This window comes from Protopterus annectens, chromosome 6.part0, assembly GCF_019279795.1.
Source record: "Protopterus annectens isolate FY-2018-M chromosome 6.part0, PAN1.0, whole genome shotgun sequence".
Classification (NCBI taxonomy): Eukaryota; Metazoa; Chordata; order Ceratodontiformes; family Protopteridae; genus Protopterus; species Protopterus annectens.
This window is the reverse complement of record NC_056737.1, coordinates 520,893,212-520,918,882: the sequence shown is the minus strand read 5'-3', so window position 1 is coordinate 520,918,882 and position 25,671 is coordinate 520,893,212. Positions and strand designations below refer to the sequence as shown.

Below are 25,671 nucleotides of genomic sequence, written 5' to 3'. Positions count from 1 at the left end.
TCCAGATGCTCATCTTCTACTACATCCAAGTTTATCCATGTTCCTACAGCCATGTTAAGTCCCATCAATGACCAGCAAACAGTTTTTTTTTTAGCAAGATTCTCAACTTAATTTAGAAAATGCACTTAATCATGCTCCTTCTCAGGCTCATAAGCCTGCTCAGTCAGCACAAACACACTTTCTAGATAAATACATCCAGTAAGTCAAGCAGCTTTCTCCTGATATTATGACTAAATCTACAGTAGAAACAAATGCCTTTAATGTCCAATAATAATTTGTCACAGTAATGATGAAATGGCTTTAAAGAGTGGCACCAAAACACTCAAATAACTAATAAAAGCATGATGTGTGACAATATCTCCAGTTAGCAAATCTAACTCACAAAATCTAGTTGACTTGTGATAAGCCAACACAGCTGGAAATGACAAACAATTTCATTGCAATAAAGATAAAGGTACCAAAGTTGAAATTATACAATTATGGCACACTAATGCAAAACTAAAATGGCAGGGCTAAAATTCCGGGGGGGGGGGGTCCAAAATTAAAACACCTCTTCAGAAAATGTAAATGACTATTTTTGTTTGAATATGTAGCACACTTCAAAAATCTACAAGTGTTAGCCATAACACAAACACGGGGCACTCCCTTTTATTTCAAATATTCTCCACATTCAATTTTCAGACAAGTACCGAGGAAAGCATGATATGGCAATATTCCTGCAGCCCAAGTATATGCTACAACTTTTCAGATGCAGCAATTTCACATTGTTTAGACATTGTAAAGTTTTTGAAATCTAAAGACAGAGAATACTGTCAGGCTGAAATTAAAAAAGGAAAATATATGTCAACGGTGTTGATATAACTTACCCAGTCTTACAAAATGAAAACAACATGAATTTCTTAGATGACATTACCACATCAGGAGAAGAACGTTCAAACATCATTCATCTTTTCTGCAAAATTATACTTTATTTAAAAAGGCATCCTTTTAACTTTTATACAGTATGGGAAGCTAATGATCAACTCTCCGTTCTTGTGATTATATAATAAGATACTGACTATAATGGTAAGGATAGTATTATACTTTCACAATGCAATTAGTGGTCTTAAAACTTCGTTGATGAGCTCAGTCACAGTAATTCCCAAAAATCAAGTTGATTTTTGGGAATTATTGTGACTGGGCTTATCAACCAAGTTTTAAGACCAATAACTTCTGCCCCCCCCTCAACATTCATGGTGGTGAGGTTGCAACTAGACAGATTCCTATGTTTGTTAATTTATTACATTTTCACAATGCACTACACTGGGGCACACTATAGCTTTTTTCCCTACTGAATGTTATTTTCTTTTCTTTTTACATTCTTCTTAGCTTTTTTTATTGTCCTCTCATGGGAGCAAAGTTTCTGGTCATAATTCAAGTCATACTTTCAAAACACATCCAGTTGGAAGTGATGTTTTTCGTTTTTACTTATTTAAATTTAATATTTATGTAAACTATTCTAAATTTACTGGGTCAATGAGCCTGAATATTAATGGAATACATACATGCTCGAAAACAGAGAAGTGTACTGAATTATTGTAACAGAGCTGAGAGTCTGGGAAAAAAATGTCTTGCTAGAAATGCATTTAGATGAGGAACACAGATAATTACAACAAAACAGTTACTTAAAAAAACTGGGCAATAAGAATGGGATTAAAATATCTGCTTGAGGTAGTGATCTCGATAAAGAATGATTGTCAATTTGAAGTTAAATAGGTATATACTAGGATTAAAGTTATAGTACTGCTTGCTATCTTACAAATCTCTGATAAGATTATGCACTTTTCATAAACTATTCTGCATATTTGCTTGGCTTTTCTACTGTTCCACAACATCTTAACTAAATCTTGGTCATATGGGTGGCAGCTGGAATAACATTTTCCTTTCCTCAGATAGACAGATTTCATGATATCTTTAACTTTTCACATCACATGAGGCATGGTAAATGCCTTCAAAAAATTATAAATTAATCACAGTTAAATTATTTTTATAGGGGTGGGGAATGTGTGAGCAGCATCACTGTGAAGGACATTGCATCTCCTCATGCAATTGTACACTTCAGAGTACTTGCTGTGGAAGGCTACTGTGTTTACAGCTTGATGAAATTAATGCATGCCTGGACCACCACAGAAACCTTATCATGTGTACTCCGAGGGAATACAGAATAGGAAAGTCCTATTCCCCACTACCACCATCACCAAGGACAGGTAAACCTGTTCTCTCTACACCTGTTCCAGCAGGTGCTTGTGTTACTAAATGAACACCAGTCATCTGGGTTGTAGTCAAGGCTTTATCCCAATTCCCCACCCTCATATCATGATGATCACTTATACACAAACCAAGAGTACATAAGGTATTCAGAAGCGTGATGTTAATTGTGACGATTGGGCAAAGGCTGCCAGCCTAGTCAAACAGATTTGATATATAATTCTGGCACTTGTACATAAATGTAAAATACAGGCATGTTTTCTGGAGTGTAAAAGAATACTGTGAAATGTGGAACTGCAAAATATGTGACAACATTGCACTCTGCTGGCCCAGTAAAGCATGTTGTAACCCTTTCATGATAGAATTCGACTCCAGTGAGTCTGGATGAAGGTTTCATGCCCATTGTTTTAAGGCTAAAGTTTATGACCAGAATTTAGATGTGGAATGTGCTTTATTGCTCTGGTTTCTGTTAAAGTATAAATGTGAAATGACTTATATTGTTGTAAGTTTCTGAGCAGGTGTTAGATTGCTAAATAATGCAGTTTGTGGCCTGAGAACCCCAGCCTAGGTGTCAAAAATGATGTAATTTGGGAGGGCCTTAGAGACATGTTTGTAATGTTTAAATACTACTTCTCACAAGAGACTGGAAAGCATTTTGATCTTGATATCCAACTTATCAGCACTCTGCCTTATACTCACATGTAAGTTTTAGCACTGTGATTTCTTGTAGGAATAGTTAAAGCTAGTAAAGATTAATTAGGTATTTTTCAAAATCAGACCTGTCCTACTGTATTATTTTAAGTTTCTGTGTGATCTCTGAACTCTTAGATATCTCTGTGGTGCAGTAGTTTTGTCTTTTGTTTTAATTATTTATTATTAAATATTTTTAAAACCTTCTACCTGTGGCTAGTTTATGTAGAGATAAATTATGCTTTAGAGTACATTATATATTTATAGAGTTTACTGTCTAAGCCCTTCCAATAAGCCTAGGCTGAATAGTCACATTACCACTGGATAATAGTATTGCACAGTAATAACTGGACACCCTTTTAAGGGCCTTTTAGTAGCTGATAATTAACTGGGTGGTGGCAGGAATTACTACTGTATGGTCTGGGTAATAGGGGCACAGCTGGAGAACCTATGCCAGCCTTAGTCTGTGTGGTTGTATAACCTCAACTCAAAGTGTGTGTGTGTTGTGTCAGCTACTTGGGCAGGGACACGAAGCACTGGTTGGACAGAGAAGGTACTGGAGGTTTTAGCTTGCCCAGCTAGGCTGAGACCTGGACCCTATAAATGTGCCAGTGGGAAGTCTTACTGGGGACCTGGTGAGCAAGGGAGCAACCAACCCCAGAGACTGTGATCTCTGTGTGCACTTAAGGGAAATTGTACTTTACTGTGTGTATTAGTTATCCTTTCCTCTCTTCTAGGAGACGACCTCCCTGGTGTTGGTGGTGAGGATTGAGGCTCCTTGACTGCTGGGCTAGGGCACGGCTGTCACATTAATTACAATTATTTCCTAAAGGTGTTTAATGACTTTTAACTTTACTGATGAATACTACCAATTTAAATGGCTCCAGTGGAATCATTAATGTAATGCTTTAAAAAAGTATTATTGTCCTCAACTTCTATCTGCTACTCTGGTAATATTTTCCCCCTTCTTGAGCACAAGTAGCTTGCGGTATGTTATTAGGTTATTATATTTATACAGAGTCCCACCCTTTATGTATATATGTGAAGCGGTCTTTGTTCCTCAGTTTTTGGCCTCATATCCACAACTACTTTTAATTTAATTTTTACTGTATGACTTTAGCAGACTTGCTCATTACTTTACTGATATATTTACAAACCCACAATGGTTATGGAATCTATTTAATAATTTTACCAACTTTTCTGGTAACAGGTTCATTCAGCTACTTATCCAACTGCCTTTGCAGAGGTGCACATATATACAATGATTAGCCTTTGCTGATCTGACCAGTGGCCCAAAATGCTCCCCTCCCATCCCTATGCCGTTGGTGGTGGATGTGCATTTATACTTGCTGCTCCACACCCACTATTTGGCCCTTTACCACACCCTCAGAATATGCATCATTTTCACTATTACCCCCTATCTTTATACTTATACCTCAACTCATACAATTTTTCCAGTCATTTTAGCTAATGACATTCTGCTACACATCACTTTATTTTATCAAAAATGCTTCTTCCTTATTTTTATTACCAAGTACTAAGCTAAACAGGAACTTGAACAGAACAGCATATGAGGTCAATATAATACAGTACTTATGGAGCTACACTTATGACAGCCACATATGTATTCCAGTTTAAATACCTAAGCGGAGGCAAGTATACAAAGCAGTAATTCTACATTTAAATAAGTGATATGAAATAACAGTCATCTCCTGTAGATACAAACTCCCACATACAATGCCAGCCAATCATAAACAAATTTTAGCCAGTATTCTATTAGGACTACCAGGCCACTTTTCTAGCTTATGCACTTTACACTAACCCACCAATCACCAATAATAACATTGTCTTAATAGTCCTTGTGATAAAGGGAGATACTGCCAGCACAGCTATCTGGAATTTTGTAAATAATTATATGTCATTTGTGAATATCAACACGGTCTATATAAATGCTACAAATGTATTAGAACTGTATGTTATGTGTATATCAAAGTACTGGTAAAGAAGTGTGTGTTGAAAAGGTACTTTGTAAAGTACTGAGCTTAAAGTTATATCTACAGTGTGCCCTGTTGAAGAGAATAGAAATGTACATGCACTACTGTAACTGTTTAAATGCATATTTTAACAGTGGAAACTGGAATAAGGAGGTTAACTTCAGAAAAATAACTGAAATTAAATTACTTTACGGCCAGATCATAAAAATATGTTAACTTTCAGTTTCAGTGCAGCAAAAGACACAATGCCTATATTAGTGAACTTTCTCTATTGTCTTTAAGGTGAAACAATTACTAGTTTTGAAATGTGAAGGGATGCAATTGTTTTATGACTTCCACCATCTGCATAAGCTCGGAGGTCTATGTATTTTCACAGGTAGATGTTAAATGCTACCAGTTGCAAGCAATGGTTACTTTTGGCCTGGGAACTATGAGTCAGATGACAAGCAATGATGTCATTCTGCAAGTTATCCCAGCAGTAATATTTGAGATATTAATTTTTAAGTCTTAGTAAGAGACAGCATTCTGTCTTGGACCTGACAACATCAAGATCCACTCACCACATTTCATTTGCCTTGCTCTTAAGTTAACTAGAGTATAGTAATTCTTTTAGATATAGTCAAGAATATAGTGGAACTTAGTTTAGATATATTTTTTTATTTATTTGAGACTGTCCTGCAATGTTGTTTTAACTCATTCACTCCAATGGAGCTCAGGAAGTTTGCACTGTAACTTCCAATGGGCAGAGCCTAAGACAATTGATAGAATCAAATGATGTCCAGACATTTCAAATAAATATTCCTATCTCTGGATCCATAGGGGTTATGAAAGAATTATAAATGGCAAACCCTTCAGCACAAACTGTTTTTTTATAGTGGTAGTATTCTCTATGTTCTAGGTCTTAAACTGAATTTTATATATCACTGTAAACACACGTTGAGAGGATTTCTGTCTATACACACTGAGCTGAGCGGAGGATGGGCACTGACCACAACTCTGATCTCTGATGCATATAACAATAGGTATCCTTTTTTTGCTTATTTTTACCAGTTACTGCTTATTCTAGCCATTTATAGCACTTTTTATTGTCTGCTGCATACGTTTTACTGTATTTTATTGCTATAAAGTAATCTGCATGGTTGTACTAAAACTGTCTACCTTACAAGGCCTGATAAATAAGGTTTTTACTGTCACACTGTTTGTAAAGCTTTTTTAGCTCGTTTCACTGTCTGAAAGGTTTGTTTGTTTGTTTCTTTCGGCTTTTCCCGGTTAGGAGCCGCCACAGCGAAACTCCTGTCCGCTAATGATTGGTAGCTGATTTTTACGTGCCGAGTTACCAGCTCTGACGTACAACCTTCAAGGAAGGTACGCCCATTCACGCATATCTCCACGCAGAAGGCGCTCTAGCTGAGAATCGAACAGGACAGCGTCTTACTTTGAGGCGACAATGCTACCGCAGCACCAGCACCGCGGGTATTAACTGGAAATTTTCTCCATTTGCTAAGCATCTGTTTGTTCTGATTTCCTGACATGGAGTGTATCATAAAAATGATTTGTTTGCAGTTAAAAGCATTCTCTAGGCTCCTTGCTCCTTTATCTGTCTAAAACTTTCATTTAGTGGCTCGCTGCTGTTTTGCTGCTGTGGTAAACATTTCTGTAGTGTTTTCTGCTTAAAAGTTTCCCACCCTTTCTCCCTATTAATATCTTGCTCTTATACTTAGTGGCTTTGCAGTTGCCCGCCCCTACTGTAAATTTGATATGGAACAATCCTTCCAGTCTAGTATTATTAGCTCATTCTACCTAATATAGAGAGAACATTTGAGAAGGCCAACCCACTTAGTTTCTTAACCTTGAATTCTCTTCTGTTCCTCCTTTCTCCCTTTCCACTTAAAAAAAAATACACTTTGCTAGAATCTACCATTGCTAGAATCTCATTGTGTTCTGACAGAGTGTGCTTCTCAAACAATCTGGAAATATAGAGGTGACAAGTATATTTTTTGGCAGTTTTTAAGTGTTCAGAGTTCTGCACGGTCTTAATTTTTGCTTGACTGAATTATTTATATATTTGCTGGCATTGTTTTCTGATACTCTGAGTGCCTCCATCCTGATTTTTACTGCCTTCTGTACTTGTTTTTAGTCATTTTTTAATTTAACTGCATTTATTTAAACTGTATTTGCTTTAATATTTCTACACACTCAAGTGTGCTAGCTTGCACAGCATTTGAATTGTTTTTCTGCTGTTTTAGATGCTTTTCTGTTTGTTTGTCTTTTTGGCTTTTCCCAGTTAGGGGTCGCCACAGCGGAACTCCGGTCTGGTAATGATTGGCAGTAGATTTTTATGGTACCGAGTTGCCAGCCCAACGCCCAACCTTCAACAAAGGCATGCCCATTTACGCATGTCTTTCTAACACCACTCGACCACGGGGAGGACATGCAGACTCCACACAGAAGGCACTCCAGCCGAGAATCGAACAGGAGAACCTCTTGCTGTGAGGCAACAATGCTACTGCTGTACCATTTAGCTGCTTTTCTGTAAAAAAAAAAAAAAAAAAAAAAAAAAAAAAGTTCTAAGCTTGTTTCCTGCCTTTCCTGTAACTAGTCTAATCCAGATACAGATTTGCTGTATACAGGACTGTTTGTAAGCTTCTGAGCCCCCCCCCCCAAGCCTTTCTGTGTTGGAGGAAAGCCTTCTAGCTTATCAGTGGGAGTGGTAAGAATTAGGTAGCCTATCTACCACAAGAGGAGTGGTTTCTGGCCCAGAAAGTGTAGTTTATTGGCCATTTTGGCAGTTTTTCCATCCCTTTCAACTTTCTGGTTTAAAAGCACACATTTGCATGGGTCTGCGCTTGTTTAAACTCTGCAATGTAGCACCGAGCTTAGGCAAAGTATTACTGGCGCCAGAAAGTTTACTTTTCAGTTTTTCCCTTAGATCTTGCTAGTTCTTTCTCCCTTGCACTTCAAATAGCCTAATCACTTTGCACTTCAACAGGTTTATTTAGCGATTATTGTAGCACACCTAAGTGCCATCAGCACTAGTTGCTCTTCAAAGGAATAGCTCCAGTACTTAGTAGTTATGACCACCCCTCCTGGCATAATTAAAAGACAGTTCCCTGTGCTTTCTCCTATTAACCTGGTGAACTTTGGCATTCTGAGGCAGTGCAGCAACTGCCTCATGTGCAAAGACAACCATCTCCTCTTACCTCCCAACACTCAAACTTGTGAGAGATGCACTTATATCACCAAATTGGAAGCTATGCACTCTCCAGCCAAGACCGGACTAGCTGGTCAAGAGGAGAAAGTCAACACCTGCACCACACCACATGGAACACATAGTCTTCCAGAACACCCACTATCACAGCTCTCACATAAAAACACAAGCCACACACCCACTTTCGCAGAGGCTCTCAATAGTAATTTACCCAAACAGCAGAGACCTCCAAGAGAGAAACACACTCGACCACCACAACACAGCACAAACCGCAGGACACATACCTCACCTGCACAGTGTGCCCCTCAACCTAAGCCCCTAATACAAAGCACTTTGCCCAATACACTAATCAAAGGTGACTCAGTAGTGAGGCACACAGATGTCCCACTCAATAGGTTGAATAAGGAAAAGCTAGCAGCTGTCTATCAGGTGCCAGAATCCAACACATAACACACACACTCAGGTCACTCCACAACAAGTACAAGTATGACTCTGTTATTGTCCATGAGGGTGTGAATGACCTGAGATGCACCTGCCTGGACTACATGAAAAGAGACATGGTGGAGCTCCCGGACTATGTGGCCCAGGCAGGTATGACACTAGCCCTGAGCAGTATTCTACCATCACCCAGAATGAGAACACAGTACAAACAAAAATGAGTGACTTCAACAATTGGCCAGGTTGCTGGTGTCATTCTAAAGGGATCCAGTATATGTCTGCTTGGGATGACATGACTGACAGACCTCGATGCTTTGCCAGAGATGGCCTGCATCTGTCATCCAAGTTTCCGGGTACTGGCTAAGGCTCTTGCCACCCCTATAGTGTCTTTTTAGGTAGTGTTTCAAAGACCAAATTACCACTGTAACAGCTATAAATAAATGCAGTCTGAGGGTCATGCTGCTCAATGCTAGAAGTCTAAATCTCAGGATGCACTCGCTCGAAGCACTCCTCAAAATGGAAAACATTGACATTTGTGCTGTAACGGACACCTGATTTAAAGAGGTAGAAAGCACCCCTGCGCTACCAGGCGATAACTCATTCCACACCTTTTGGCCCTGAAACATGGCCCGAAGCTCCAAAGGCGGTGGTGTCTCCATATTCATAAAGGATATGCACACCTCTGGACTAGTAGCCCAGCATAATGCATCTGAGATACTTCAGGTACAACTAACATTGGGTAAGATGGCGATCCAGGTCATAGACTACTTTAGGTCCCTAACCATGTCTCTAGACTCTCACTCCACATTCCTAAGCATCCTGGAATCTATCAAGGTTCAATCCAACACTCTCTTATTAGGAGACTTCAACTGCCCATCCATCAACTGGGAAAACTACTCAAGCACCATACACTGGCCCAACGCTTCTTGGAATTCATCAATTCCAATGCCCTGGACCAGCTCATTCTGACCCCCACTAGAGGGAGCAACATCCTTGACCTGGTTATTACTAACATGGGCGATCTTTGCTCTACACCAATAGTCAATCCCTCCCTGGTCAGATCCGACCATAAACTAATCACCATGGAAATCCACATCTCACCCATACCCCCGCAAAGGTAACCACCTTGAAAAACTTTTCCAAAGCTGACTTTGAACTCCTAAACAGAGGTGGCTAACTTCACTGCATCCATGCCAATGGAAAACAGCTGCATGACTGCTGAATCATACACCAATGCACTGTACAAACTTGTACACAATGCATGGAACTAGCCATAACCACCACAACCAAGACACTTTCCTCCAAAAAAGGAAGCCTATCTGGTGGTCCCCTGCCATTAATAAACTCTACAACAGAAGGAAGAAACTGTTGCATAAAAAGATGAAGTCTCAAGACTGGAAAAACTCCCTTATTAGCCTCAACAAAATGTTAAGATCCCTCATCAAATCCTCTAAAGCCAGCTATGAAGGCAGAACTGCGGCAGACACTAAAAACAATCACAAAGCCTTCTATAGCTATATCAAGAACCTCCACGGCAATACCCAGATTTGCTCTGAGATACTACACAATGGTACCGCCTATACTCAGCCAACAGATATTGCCAACGTACTGACCGACAGATTCAGTGCCAACTGAATAAATAACTCCCAAACACTAAAGGTGGTCTGTCACAAAAACAGTCAATATTGGCAGAAAAAAGACAGAAAATCCACCCAAGGATGGCCAATCAACGAAATCCACAAGTGTTCCAATTAAAATGTAGTCCTTTAATACAAATAAATCTTCGACTTGAGAATAAAATGAAAAATAAAAAAGCTCAAAACTGTCCCTTGAAGATATCCGATAAGCGCTTTCGACTGTTGTCTTACTCAGATATCAACTTTACCTCCCCCTCTCCAAATGACCAATCATAATACCGGGAGAATGCCAGGCAACCACCATTACTGCAGCACAGGTTAAAGCTGCATTGCCCAAGGCCAATAATACAGCTTCCATGGGACTCGATAATATCCCTGGCTGTGTTCTACATGAACTACAAAGCGAATTGGCACCACATCTGTGTGCCCTGTTCAGTCACAGCCTCACTTCAGGCTTTGTTCCTACCAAATGGCACACTGCTACAGTCATCCCTCTCCATAAATGGGGAGCGACTACAGACCCTGGGAATTACTGCTCCATTGGCCTGACGAGTCTGCTATGTAAAGCTATGGAGCGCATCATCATGGACCCGATTAACAAAGATATAGGAAATCTCCAAACTGTAGACCCCACGTAATTTGGCTTTGTGAAAGGGAGATCATACCTGCTCAACCTGGTTGACTTCTTTGAGTCAGTCACCAGGGCTGTGGATAAAGGTAAGGCAATGCATACAGCCTACCTCGATCTGACCAAGGCCTTTAGTACCATACCTCACTCGGGAAATATTGATAAACTCACCAAACTAGGCATCAACCCCTATACCACTAGGCGAGTTGCAAATTGGCTCACAGATAGAACACACAGTGTGAAAGTAGTGGACTCCACGTCAGACTGCTGACCAGTCACAAGTGGAGTCCCACAGGGATCGGTCCTGGGTCCTCTCTTGTTCAGCATCCACCTCTCAGAAGTCCAGGCCAACACAAAGGGACTCTGGCTGACCAAGTTCGCAAATGACTGCAAGCTGGGAGCCATTATTAACTCTCCAAGTGATGCAGACATCCTACAGAAAGGTCTCCTTGAGAACAATGACTGGTGTGGAAACCATGGCCTTAAGCTTAATGCCAAAAAATGTGTAGTCATCCCCTTTGGTAAAAATTCAGTTCCCACTAATTACCACATAACATCGATGGGAGCCCACTGAACACTGAAGGTGTTATAAGAGATACGGGGACGCAGGTTGACAGCAACCTCTCCTTCAGCTACCACATTGCCACTGTGGTCTGAAAGTCCTTCTATGTGGCACATCTCATTACCAAGACTTTTGCATCCAGGAAGAAAGAGGTCATCCATCTCTCTACTCTTCCTTCATTAGACTAATCGAGTATAATGCCCCATTTGGCATGTACCTCACTAGACACCTACAACAGCTGGAGAAGCCACAGAAGTACCTCACGAAGAGGATCCTAGGCATTAAACACATGTGCTACATGGACAGACTCAAACGACTCCAGCTATTCTCAGTCACATATCACCTACTTAGAGGCGCTCTCAGCTACAAAGCCATGTCTGACTCAGCTCTGTTAGAAATGCTAAATCTAAAGAAATCCCAATCACTCCACACCACACACTCCAGAGACCTCAACCTCATTACCACAATCAGCAGAACATGCTGGACGGGTTCCTCACCCAGAGACTGCCCATGCTCTGGAATAGACTTCCCATACATGTCAAGCAGAGCACCTCGATGACCCTCTTCAAGAGAAATCTTGAGGAGTGGATGAGTAATAGAATGTTGACCCCGGGGATCACTCCAGTGGCTCTACTTGATAGAGGCACTGGTAACTAATGTCGGGCGGCACGATGCCAGGGCACTTCTATGGGCTAGGCTTGTAAAGGCTCCAGGGCCATTAGCCTACTACTCACCTATGAACTATTATGTTTGTAATATTTTGTAAACTTACAATATCTCAGCAACCACTCAAGTTACACACATATTGTCAGCAGCATTTTATTCATCTAGTTGAGAGCTTTCATGTGAGACTAAGGAGTTCTGTCTGTGTTACCTTTTTGTTGAGATATTTAGAAAAATGTGAAAACATCTGTATAAATTAAAATCATAAAAACAACAGTTAATCTCTTTACCTGCATTACACAGAGATCAAATATTAATGCAGTCGAGTTTGCCATTGTGAAAGCTTTAAGATTAAATCTTTTAAAACCTCGTATATAGCATGGTTTCAGAATTACTAATGCAAATATGAACAAGCAATATTTGACTCCGAGAGAAGTCAGTAGGAGTTAACTGCAGATGCACCTGGAGGTGTCACTCAGATGTAATGAGTTAAATATTTCCAGTGATTTTGAACTCTGATGTCACTGTAAATATATATACATATTTAGTACTGACATGTTCTTTTATTATTAAATTCATTTAAACCTTTCATTGTGGCTGATCTGTGTCCAGATATTTAAGTTCTGAGAGTACTTGCATATTTATTTGGTGACAATGTGGGCCACTCCTAATAGCCTTGCTCTTGGTCAAACTACCCTTTGTATTAATAGTAATATTACACAGTAAGATTGGACACCCTCTGTTAAGGGCTTTAAAGCAGCTTATAAGGGGTTCTTGGTGGCAGTGATAACTACACCTTACAGTATGGGCAGAAGGGGGGCATAGTTAGTAAACCTGTGCCAGCCTTTCCCAGGTGTGTGTGTGTGTGTGTGTGTGTGTGTGTGTGTGTGTGTGTGTGCGCGTGTGTGTGTGTAAATCAACCATCAGTGTGTGTGTCTCAGCTACTCGGGCAGGGACCAGAAGCACTGGTTGGACAGAGAGAGTGCTGGAGGTCTCGGTTTGGTCACTCAGCTGAGATCGCAACTCTATAGCTGTGCCAGTGGGGAGTCTTATTGAGGATCTGGAGAAAGGAGGGAGAAACCAGCCCCAGACTGACTGTGGTCTGTGTGTGCTCTTAAGGGAAAGTGCATTTGATGCAGAGAGTTGCATCTGGAAATACTGTGTGCACTTGTCATCCTCTCAATGTACGTCCCCCACTGGTGCTAGTGGTGAGGACTGAGGCTCCTTAATTACTGGTCCAGTGGTGGGGTGTTACAGTCATTATCTGCAGGAAATCCCCCCTCTCAATATCTTGCCTTAATGCTCAAAGTCTAAATAAAAAATGGATAAAGTATGACTTTCTTAATACCACCCAAAAATCATATGTATTTCAGGATCCTGGTTTAAAAATGACTCACAGATACCACCTAATACTGCCACTACTTGTCACCTACTTTAAGACAAGAGGTCAGGATCAAGGCAAGGCAGAGAGGCTTATACTCATAGATAATGCCTCCAATCTCTCACCGACATTTACTGCTAAAAGTAACGAAGTACTGACCTGGACCAAAACTGAATACTTTGTAAGACAAAGCTGGGTGGCAATTTTGTAAAAATCTTAGTTGCAAATGTCTATATTCCCCCAAGCACTTTACTAACCTCAAAAAACCCACTAACACAGCTGAATTAGCTTGTCAATAATCACAAGCTAGATGCCCTTGGTGGCATCAAATCTTGACTGGAATGGCCAACTAAAACTATCTTAAATCCATCCTTGGTTATTTACACCTGACAGTTAATAAAGAAAAAAAGACAATTCAAGGACAAAACCCTATCCTAAATAGCCTGACAACCAACATTCCTAAGCATTTTGTAAGTCATTACAAGTTCAACCAAACTCTCAAAGCAATCACAACCCCCCTTCTATCTACTCAGTTATTTCAAAGCTTATAAGCTTCCCTCCTGTTTGTCATGAGGATAAGAAACATCACCAAATCCTGTGAAGATGTGTTAAACACAGAGCAAAACTAAACATACCAGTAGCCTGTTCTTAATGTTACTAATCCAACATCAATACTCGAATACTTTCCTCAATCCCAGATAAACATTTTCCATTACAAAACAAAAATATTCAGTGGGAAAATTACTCTCTAGCTGATTGCCAAGCTAGGTTAGCTCATCAAAGAAATTCTGCCTGAAAAGTTGGGAAATAGGAACCTCATAATACAAAAAACAAGCAACATACCAGTCTTTAATAATAGAAACAAGACTTGCTGCAAATAAAGCTAAGTCACTTTACTTCAGAACTGCCCAAGTAATTCGCTTCAGATGTCTGCAGTACTTCAGGAAATAAGTCAAAGAGCTAGTTACACCCAAATTATCCCCTAAAACAAATGCTTACAGTCAAGCTTAACACTGAAACCTTAATAGCACTAGGTAGAACATTATCACCTCTTCCATCCCAGGTACTTATATCTTTTCTAAAATCCAGGCATAATCCCCACAAAAAAATGGTTTATTAGCTACTCTCCTTCTCAGCATTCTACTCCAAATCAGTTACAAAGAAAAATATTACAATATATCTTGATAACTTAGAAACCTCCTTCAAACAGACTTAACAAATTCACCCCTTAAGATCTCTATACCAAGTTTATAAATTATGTAAACCACCAAGACATTTTTAATCTCTCACTAATACAAATCAGTCCAACACCAAAAACAACAAATTTCTTCATCTGATAGCTGAAATGAACTTAACATAAAAAATGCTAAAAAATGATTTAAAATCAAATTCTAGAATGCATACAAAAATATAATATACTTACACACAGACAACATGGTTTTATGGCCAGAATACAGCACTCTTACTGCACTATACAGCCTTACTAGTGACGTGTAACAGTGTCGAAAAGGGTTTACTCATTGGGTCTATCTTTACAGACCTCAAAAGGGCCTTAAAAACTGTTAACAACTGTCTGCTCACAAGGAAACTGCATCTTGTCCTTGGAAGTATGCTCATGGTTTTCAAGATTACCTTTCTAATGCATCACTTTTGCTGCAACAAGCCTTCAGATACACAGGGCCACACTTAAAGCAGAGATACCAGAGGGCTCTGTCCTTGGTCCCTCTCTCTCTTCTTCCTCTTTGTTGATGAACTTCCAAATTTAAAACTATTACGTGCTGACAGTACAGTAATCACTAGGCTAGGTAAAATCCACAAGCCATCAATAGGGAACTCCAAATGAACCTAGCAGCCCCGTGAAATTGGTTACCCAAACACATGCTAAATCTAAACACTCAGAAATCAACTGTTATGCTGTCTGGAACCCCATAAAGGTTGGTTAAATCTACCACCCTGGCTATAAAAAAAAAAAAAAATCATGGAATCTACCTTAAAGAGGTCACTCTCCAAAAATATCTAGGACTGACCACAGGCCAAAGTCTACATTTCATACCCATATTGGGGGGGGGGACTTCTTTACTGTCTTAAATCAACCGAAGGTATACTATAAAATATCCCCCTTACTTATTACCAAAGGTAGTAAACCACAGGCATAAATGTCCCACTCCTAAGAGTGAAATATGCATTACCAATGATTTTCATGCTATCTTTACACAACTTTGCTCTGTTATAAAAAAGAAAATCAAAATACAAGAATTCTTTAACTTAGCCCTAAAACTGAACATCACTATCACTCTAAAAAAGGCAAAGTTGCTACCAGTAAAGGACAGTTATCATCCTTCCTAGTAAACAAATTATGTTTAAGTTGATTCACTGGCTACTTCCCCCTATTACAAAATAAACTTCAAACTAGTAGCCAATACTCACACTGAAACCCCATCAAGTACAACACTGTAAAGTATGCCATTTATTACTGCCCAAGCAGAAAAATCATTCAACAAAATTATCCCTGCTTCCTGGAACTCTCTTCTTTAACTGTTACTACTACTACCACTACTTCCAATAACAATAATATGCATGTATTAACCAGGTAGGCCCAGTGGACAAATTATCCCTATTCTGGGGTGGCGTGGGAGTAATGTCTGGTTAAGTGACTTGCTCAAGCCACACAGCAGGTAAATGAGAACTGAGTGAATCATACCCTGTACCTCAGGAACTACAGCTCACAGCCTTATACCTCTGCATCAAATATCAGTTAAAAAAATCATAAGCAGAGGCCTTGGTGATTTAGCAAATAACTAAAAGAAACAAATTACTGTGATTGTTTCAGTAAATCAGGTTGAGTGATAGCAGGTATAATCCCAGCCCTTAAAAACATATACTCTTACTACTCTGAACCAAAAAATAGATCCTAAATTAAAGATTTCTCAGTTAAAGGTATACTGTAGAATCCAGTCTGGTTTTGTCAACAAACCATTCAGTATATTATTCTGCAAAGCTACTTGTTATTGCACTTGGAGAAATATTTACTCTTCGTTGCTACTATGTATTACTTTGCTTAGTTTTTTTCTTCTTTTCTATTGTCTTGCTGATTTTATTTCAACCACTGCCTTCGATGCCTCTTGGCCTGGGCAATAACTAAAACAGGTCTTTAAACAACTGTATCAATCCTGTTAACAAGCAGTATATAAATAAATAAATAAAACCATGCCAAGACCTGGACCTTGATATACTGCAGATGGTTGATGCAATATCTGAGAAGCCTGTTTGACCAAATAAGTTTTGAACTTCAATGTTTTCTCTGAGAGACCTTCATCCCCATCCCCCATGCTCAGTGAAATCCCCAGCACTTTCTACTTAATTCTAACTAACTCTGGCATCACAAAAGTTTAAGAAAAATTACAAATTCTGCGGTCTGAAAGCTTTATTAAAACAGATGATCCTGACTTACTGGGCTATGGTGAAACAGACACCATTCAGATGACTGGATACCACTGAATCCAAGATGAATAATTAAAAAAAGTTTGCTGATGGATCACAGTACCATGTGATATTTAGTCCTGCTTGCTGTATTTAACGGAACCTATCCTCAAAAAACTTTGCTCTGTTACAAAAAAAGAAAATTCAAATCCAAGAATTTTTTGGACACCTCCTTTTCGGCATTTACTTCTCCGAAGTCAAGGCCAATATCAATGGCTTCTTGTGGATTAAATTTGCAGATGATTGCAAATTAGGAGATGTCATTGAATCGCCCACTAACACAAATGTTGTCCATGAAGGGCTGACACAGACAAACAACTGGTGCCAGAGTCATGAACTAAAACTATATGCCAAGAAATGCATAGTAGTATCCTTTGAGAAGTCATCCACCCCTGATAACTATTACACTGACAACACAACCATAAGAGCTGATCCAGTAGTCATGGACTTGGGGACACACACAGACTGTAATCTAGCCTTCGACCATCACGTGCCCACCATAGTGATGAAATCATTCTATGTTGTGCAACTTATTAATAAAGGTATGGCATCTAGGTACAAGGAAGTCATTGTTACACTGTATTCAGCATTCATCTGACCTGTCATTCAATACAATGCCCCCTTTGATATGTACCTAACCAGGTATATCCAACAATTGGAACGTCCACCGAAGTTCCTCACTAAAAGGATACAGGGAGTAAGTAGCATGTCCTATGCAGACCACCTCATGGCCCTATCCATCTATTCTGTCTCCTACAGGCTGTTGAAGGGAGATCTACGCCCGGCACAGAAGACATTGTGTGACCCCACTCTGATGGACCTCCTGCATATCCACAAAACAAACAGCACCAGAATTACCTGTTTTAAAGACTTAAACCTTGCCTGTGATACAAATAGGGCCTGCTGGAGAGACAGATATGTATCTCAGAGACTACTCCTTCTCTGGAACAGGCTCCCCATCCATGTGAAAGCAGAGTTCCTTCCTAACTCAATTAAGTGTAACTTAGACAACTGGATGGGGAAGGGGAAATTCATCCTTGGTTTGGCACCTATGTCTCTTATGGACACAGGCAGCCTGTAAATGGTTAATCTCCCAGGCCCTTGCTTGTAAATGCTTTACATCTCAAGCCCCTGCTTACATTTATCAAAGGTGCCACAACTTGTCAGAGATTTGGGATGCATGGCTAAGCTTAAAAAGGATCTTGTGGTCGTTAATCTAGTAAACACCTGTGAACATCTCAATAAGAAGAAAATATGTAATTATGTAACCAAAGTATAAAACTATGGAAATTACTCCTCAAGTCAGCATGAAACTATGGAATGGCACAATATCACATTAAGTAAAGGGAAAACAATTTATGAAAGCAAGAAAAAGTAAATGAATAAACAGAAACATGAAACTCAAGCAAACTAACAACCTCAAAGGAATCTAAGGAGGCAGCAAAAGACTTAGCAGTGGCATCAAGGCTACACTATTCAGTGTGTGAAAGAAGGAACAATGAAAAAATAAGTCACAAAATTTGTTTAGCTCAGAAATACTCTTTACTTACACTGACATTTTCGTTAAATGCAGAAGTATCAGGGACCTGTTCTAAATGATTTTCTACAGAAGGATGTTCATCTATAAAAAAAGACAAAATATATCAATTAAACTACAGCAAAAAAAAATAATTTACATGTATGTTGCATCTGCCACTGATATATTTTCTACAGATTACCAGAAGAAGCTAAGGATGACATATGACTACACAGATTTGCTTCTAATGCATTTAACTGGGTTAGCACACACTGGACACAAGTGCACCATTACATGGGTGACCTGGGAGCACTGTCTGGTCAAGTAACTGGAAGGAATCAAACATTGTACTTCTGGTTATATGAAGCAGCTTCATTAATAGCTTAGAGCTGCACTGCTTTAAGGGCATGCCCTTCACACTTCGTTTGATATGTATACTGCAGGTCAGATGTGACAGACTAAACAGTTGTGGTCTTTTTCCAGTAAGAAAAACAGCATTTTAAACTTAAATAATCAATATACTTGATCTAAGGCCATGACAGTGTCAGTAACCCTTGTTAGAAAATTATCAAACATGTGCCATTCTTAGCAAACCTAAGAATAAAAAGTAAGGTTACTAAAATAGCATTGGAGTGAGATAAATTTCAGTGGGCAGGTCTACAAAACAAACTGTCAGAAATAATTAAAAATAAATAACATGCGTTTGTGTGAGTGTGTGCGCATATATAGTTTTGATTCTCGACAACTGAGTATATCTACTATCAAAACACTGAGGCAGGAAAATCTAGAAGCAAAAACCTAAAAAAAAATCTAACTGATGGTGATGTACTGGCTGTTCTGATGTTCTAAGAAATGCTGTTTACTGCAAAGATATGTGTGTGCATAGTACATACCCAATATATTTTTTAAATTTTCTGATAAATCAATCAGTGAGGACTGCAGTTGGTCAAAACTGCCAAAATAGAAGTTATGTTCTTACCATAACGTTCCATGTTAGTTGTCTTCTTCTCGCCTTCTTCTTGCTGGATGGGTTCGGAGCCGACCTCGGCTCCGACTCGGCCACTCTAAAAGCTCGAGAGTTGGTTCCACCGGCTCGAGGCTCCCCTTATATCCCACAATGCTAGGCGAGAGTTACCTCAGATCTCGTTTGTAAGCTAACCCAGCTTATATCAATAACAGTATAACTGTAAATAGAATCCACCTCTAACAGCAGGAAGAAAAGGGTGACCTACATCCTGAAATAAGAAATATGCACAATAGCATATGACTAAGAAAGAGGTGGTAGAAAGAGAGGTCACGATCACAACTCCTCTAGGTCTGTCCAGGCCAGGGGGAAGGAGGGTGGGGCCTAAAGAAGAAGGCGAGAAGAAGACAACTAACATGGAACGCGTTATGGTAAGAACATAACTTCTATATGTTAAGTTGTCTATCTCGCCTTCATTCTTGCTGGATGGGACCGTCCCTAGCACCTTGTCCTGGGTGGCCTAACGGAACAGACTCCTGAGAACAGTGGAACCAAAATTAGCTCTATGCCTAGAAGCTAAATCCAACTTATAATGGGAAATAAAAGTGTGAGGAGTAGCCCAAGTAGCTGCTGCACAAATGGTGTCAATAGGCAGTCTGTCTTGGAAGGCTAAAGAAGTAGCCAAAGCTCTGGTGGAATGGGCTTTAGGTTTATTAGGCAGTTTTGGTGTCTAATCTCATAAACAAGGGTAATCAGAGACGTTAGCCATCTGGATAATGATACCTTTGAAACTGGAAGTCCTTTTCTGCTTTCCGCATAGGAGACAAACAGCTGATCAGATTTTCTGAATTGTTTCGTCCTGTCCAAGTAGTACCTTAATTGACGATGAACATCCAGGCAGTGTAATTTTTGTTCAGACCTATTTGAATACTCTGGGAAAAAGACAGGGAGGTCAATGCTTTGGTTTAGATTTGATGTTGAAACCACCTTAGGCAAAAAGGACGGGTTAGTTCGTAAGGAAACTCTGTCCTTATGGAACAAAAGATAAGGAGAATGACAACTGAGTGCTTGAAGTTCTGAAATTCTTCTAGCTGATGTGATAGCCACCAGAAAGAGAGTTTTCCATGATAATAATTTCAAGGAACATGAAGCTGCAGGTTCGAAAGGGGAAAGAATCAACGAAGCAAGAACTAAATTTAGGTCCCAAGGAGAAGGAGGATTTCTTATAGGAGGTCTGAGAAGAACATCTCCTTTCAAAAAGGCTTTGCAAAGTTTGTGGGACATTAGGGCAGATTCAGAAATGCCCACATGAAAATTAGAAATAGCTGCCAATTGAACCTTAAGAGTAGATGGAGATGAACCTGCATGGAAGAGTTCAGCTAGAAAATCAAGGACTAGTTGGATGGAAGCGGTGAAAGGATCTATGTCCTTTCCTTGTGCCCAATATGAGAAGCGATTCCACTTACTCAAATAAATCTTCGAGTGGAAGATTTATGGGAAGCTATCAATATATCTCTAACCGAGTGAGATAATTGAGGAAGCCTGGCTACGGTTGGAACTGGAGGAACCAAGCAGTGAGGTTCAGAGAGGGAGGGAGCGATGAAACTGACCCGACTGGTGGATCAAAAGATCTGGAACTAGGTCCAGATGCCACGGTCGCTCAAGAGAAAACGATGTAGAAAGGGGAACCACACTTGTCGAGGCCAGTAAGGAGCAATGAGGATCAATGAGGCCTTCTGAGCGATAGCTTTCTGTATTACTTGAGAGATCAGAGGGAAAGGAGGAAATGCATACAGAAGTCCCGGGGCCAAACTTGGACTAGAGCGTCTCTGCTGGGTTGGCCTGGTAAAGGAATAGAGTGAAGTATTCTCTGCACTTGCTGTTTTGGGGAGTAGCAAAAGATCGCAGCAAGGCTGACCCCACTTGAGAAATATCTCTCTCACTACAGAGTCTTTCAGAGACCACTCGTGGGGCATGAGTATAGCTCTGCTCAACTTGTCCGCAATGTGATTGGACTTCCGGGATGTGCGTTGCTATCAGAAACGCTGAGAAGAAATCGCCCATTGCCACAGTCTGAGTGCTTCTCGACACAGGGGTATGATCTGGTTCCGCCTTGTTTGTTGATGTACCACACTACAGACATATTGTCTGTCTGGATTGCAATCGTTCCCAAGGGAAGAGAGTCTTGAAGGGCTTGCAACGCTAAAAGCACTGCTCTCATCTCCAGAACATTTATGTGCAAGTGGCATTCGTTTGGTTGCCATGTGCCCTGGACTGTCCTGCCCTGATAATGCCCCCACCCGATCAGGGAGGCATCCGTTGTCAGAGTAGCAACCGGAGGAGGTGGAACAAAAGGTCTTCCCGACAGGAGCTGGGGGGAAGACATCCACCACATGAGATGCTTTTGCACGCTTGCGTGATCATAATGGTGTGAGACATTGGAAGTTCCTGGTATGACCATTGAGAAAAAGCATCCACTGAAGGATCCGCATGTGGTATCTGGCCAATGGGAGGAGAGGTATGGCGCTGCCATGATTCCCAACACCTTTAGAACTAACCTGGCTTTGGCTCTGTTGTTGTTGAGAAGAAGTGACACCAATTTGTGAATGTCTGATATCCTTTGGTTAGTTAGCGTTGCAGACATGTTTATAGTATCTAAATTTGCCTATGTAGGTAATAGTACGACAAGGCGACAAAACAGACTTTTCGCAATTTATTGAAATACCCAGTTTTTGACAAACGCGAAAAGTATAATCTCTGGCCATCAGAAGGAGATGCTTGGTGGGAGCTGTGAGAAGCCAGTCGTCCAAATATGGAAACACCTGGAATCCTTGTCGTCTCAGGTGAGAAGCTACCACTGCCATGCATTTGGTAAACACCGGGGCAGTGGTGAGACCAAAGGGCAGGGCCCTGAATTGAAAATGACTGGTTCCCAGCCTGAAGCGGAGGAATCTTCTGGAGCGTCTGTTCATTTTTATGTGATAGTACGCATCCTGAAGGTCTATAGAGCACATCCAGTTTCCTTTTCCCAATAGGGGAAGAATGGATTGCAGCGTGACCATCCGAAATCTTGTTTTCTTGACTGATCTGTTCAAGATACTGAGATCCAAAATTGGTCTCCAGTCCCCTGTTTTCTTTGGAACTAAAAAGAACCTTGAGTAGATTCCGGATCCTTGTTGGTCTGCTGACACTGGCTGAATTGCTCTTTTTGCAAGCAGTTTTGAAATTTCCAAAGCTGCTATATCCCTTTGAGCGGCTGGAACATCTGGAAGGGATTTTTGACTGATTTGGAAAGCGAAGAAAGGGGATAGAATAGCCTTCGAAATGATGGACTGTACCCATTTGTGTTGAGTGAGGAATAGCCAGGGTCCGGGGTACAGTGGCAATCGTCGCCCGAGTGCCTGCGAAGATGGGCAGTGGGGCAACACCTCAGGGATGCTGAAAGGGCTTGTCAGGAAAGGCTTCCCGATTGCCCTGGTTCTCACGGACCCCCTGCCCCTAGGGCGGCGTCTACCATTGTTATTCCCACCTCTGCCTCTGGTAGGAAAACGACTCTGTCGTCAGGCTAAGTCCCTTGAGATTGTTTACGGAACCACATCTTTCCACCCTTCTGGCCTTTGGGGTAAGGCCTAGAAGGAGTCAAAAACGGACTCCGGCGGCAGAAAGGGTCTTGCCATCAGTCTCGCACCTAGTCAGGGTTTCTTTCACTTGAGGACCAAAAAGAGATGATCCATCAAAAGGGGAGTTCGTGAAAGACGTCTTGAAAGGTTCCGCAAAGTTGCATAGCCGCATCCAGGCGTGCCTACGTAAGGCTACCCCTGTTCCTGCGGCTCTGCTCGCTCCATCGGCCGCATAAGAGAGGAGCGCATGGAGGAGTTGGAAATGGAATTAAGGATAGCCAGCTGCGTGTTCATTTTCTCTTGGAAACCCGCAGCTGTAGGGTCCTTCAACATTTCACTCGCTTCCTTGATCAAGTCCCTTTGAAGACGAGTGAAATGGCACAGGTAATTCAGCGACCGCATGGTAAATGTCGCTGAGGAGAACATCCGCTTCCGTACCTATCCATGGACCTAGATTCCTTGTTAGGTGGATGGACAGGCACTGAAGGATCAGCCAGTTCCTTCTTTGTGGCGGCAGCTACCACCATAGCATCCACAGAAACTCCTTTTGATAAAAATTGCTTGTCTGATGGAGCTGTGATGAATTTGGAGGGTCTCCTGGGAGTGGGGTCCACTGAATCAGGAGCCGTCCATGCCTTCTTAGCAACCACCTGCATGAGGGGGTCAAGGGGGACACCCAGGAGGTGGAAGGGCGAGAGCCAAACGCCTCAAGATACACAGATTCGTCCTCCGAAGGGTTGAGGGCTGGCCAATTTCCCCTCTGTTTAAGGATCTCCAGAATGTCTGCAAATGAGACATCTTCAGAAGGGGAACGGGGAACCCTCAGAATCATCCAGATCTGTGTCCGACGTGATAGACTCAGGTGAGTCAATGTGCTTCCTCTTGCACTTCCTCTTCCGAGGGGGCTCTTCTGCCAAATCAGGAGAGGCCTCGGAAGAGGATGAAATCCCCAAGGGGGCACCTGAGGAGCTGGCTCTCTGGGGTCTGGGATGAGGGAGTGAGTCGACTTACCCTGAGGCAGCATAGAGGGAGGGGCTGACGGAGCCGACTGTGGAGTAGAGCCAGGCTCTAACACACTCCGCATGACCTTGAATGCACCCCTGTCAGGCAGAGCCAGAGGTCCCCGCTCCGAGGAGCTAAGGACCCCCCTCGGCACCGACAGTGATGGCTCGAGGCGATGTCGGAGCCGAACTCACCAGCGCCGAAGCACCGAGAGGAGAGGGGGTCGGACAAGGGTCCGATGCCACTCACCCCTCGAGCCGACGAGGAGGTCCGGCGCCGAGATCCCTCCGCGGAAGAAACCGGTGCCCACGACGGTGCCGAAGACAGTTGTCTCGCCTCCGGTGACCACAGTCTCGGTTCCGACACGACCCGGCTCGAACTCAAAAGAGTCGAAGGAGGAAAGAGTTGATGGACGGGGCAGGCACCGACTGATGAGTCGGGCTCTGAAGCATCTGGGCTAGTGCCTCGGACTTAAGTAGTCAACTCACCACCCTCTGAAGGTCATGATCGGAAAGCCTCGATGACCTAGAGGAATGAGACCTTTGGCTCCGTTCAGACAGCAGGGGAGATCCTGGAGCGAATGAACGGAGCCAAGAGAAGGTGACCTAGACCTCTTTCTGGTTGTCGGCTCAAGATCTTGTCGGAGCCGACACGGGTACCTCGATAACCTCGGCTCCGCCGAGCCGAGGAAGCCACAGAAACTGTGGACTGAGTCTTATCGGCTCCAGCCGGAGCCGATAAAGGCAAAGGTTGAACAACCTGAGGTCTCGGCTCAGAAGCTGGAGCCGAAGACCTCGATGCCTTAGAGGGCTTCCCTGTTGAAACTGACAGGGAATCCTCTGGTTTTAACAAGCCTCTCAGAATCAACTTGTTTTTTCTCTCCTGCAGGACCCTGGGGCTGAAGCCATGGCACACAGCACAGGAGTCCTGCAGGTGCAAAGGCCCCAGACAATAGACACAAGTGTGAGCGTCTGTCAGAGACATTTTCTGACAGCACGCATCATACTTCTTGAATCAGAGACCTTTGCTTCCTTTGACATTTTCCTAACTGACAGGTGTACACTAACACACACCCAAACACACAGTTATACCCTGTCAGAAAAAAATTATTAATACTAAAAATAATAACAATTTTAGTAAAATACTAATAATTAAGCACAAAAAGTTAAAGTAACTACACAAACACACCCTAGGGAAGGGAAGGCCAAAGGCCCAAGGGAAGAACCAACGGTTCTTTTAATAAGAAAACGGGAAAAATAGGGTCGGGGATAAAGATCTATATCCTACACTAATTTAGGAAGAATTAAAGTTAAAAGGGGAAAAAAAGAGTAACTTTTTGTATAAAAAGCTAACACTCACCAGGAACCGGTAGAAGCAACCAACCTCGAAGCTGTAGCGGCAAACGAGATCTGAGGTAACTCTCGCCTAGCATTGTGGGATATAAGGGGAGCCTCGAGCCGGTGGAACCAACTCTCGAGCTTTTAGAGTGGCCGAGTCGGAGCCGAGGTCGGCTCCGAACCCATCCAGCAAGAATGAAGGCGAGATAGACAACTTAACATCTTTACTTTTTACTCTTCAGAAAATATATGCTGACAAAAAACTTGCTGTTCTAGTAAAATTTAAATGAGCACAAACACACAA

General features: G+C 41.6%; 1 protein-coding gene across 1 annotated transcript in view; it reads right to left on the bottom strand.

The window, feature by feature from the left end:
• LOC122804407 (melanoma inhibitory activity protein 2-like) overlaps positions 1 to 25,671 on the bottom strand; it is a 1,673,436-nt gene that overhangs the window by 195,277 nt on the left and 1,452,488 nt on the right. Inside the window, exon 20 of the mRNA XM_044074238.1 lies at positions 18,479 to 18,549. Coding sequence (XP_043930173.1) covers positions 18,479 to 18,549 — 71 coding nt within the window. The remainder of the gene's footprint in view (positions 1 to 18,478; positions 18,550 to 25,671) is intronic.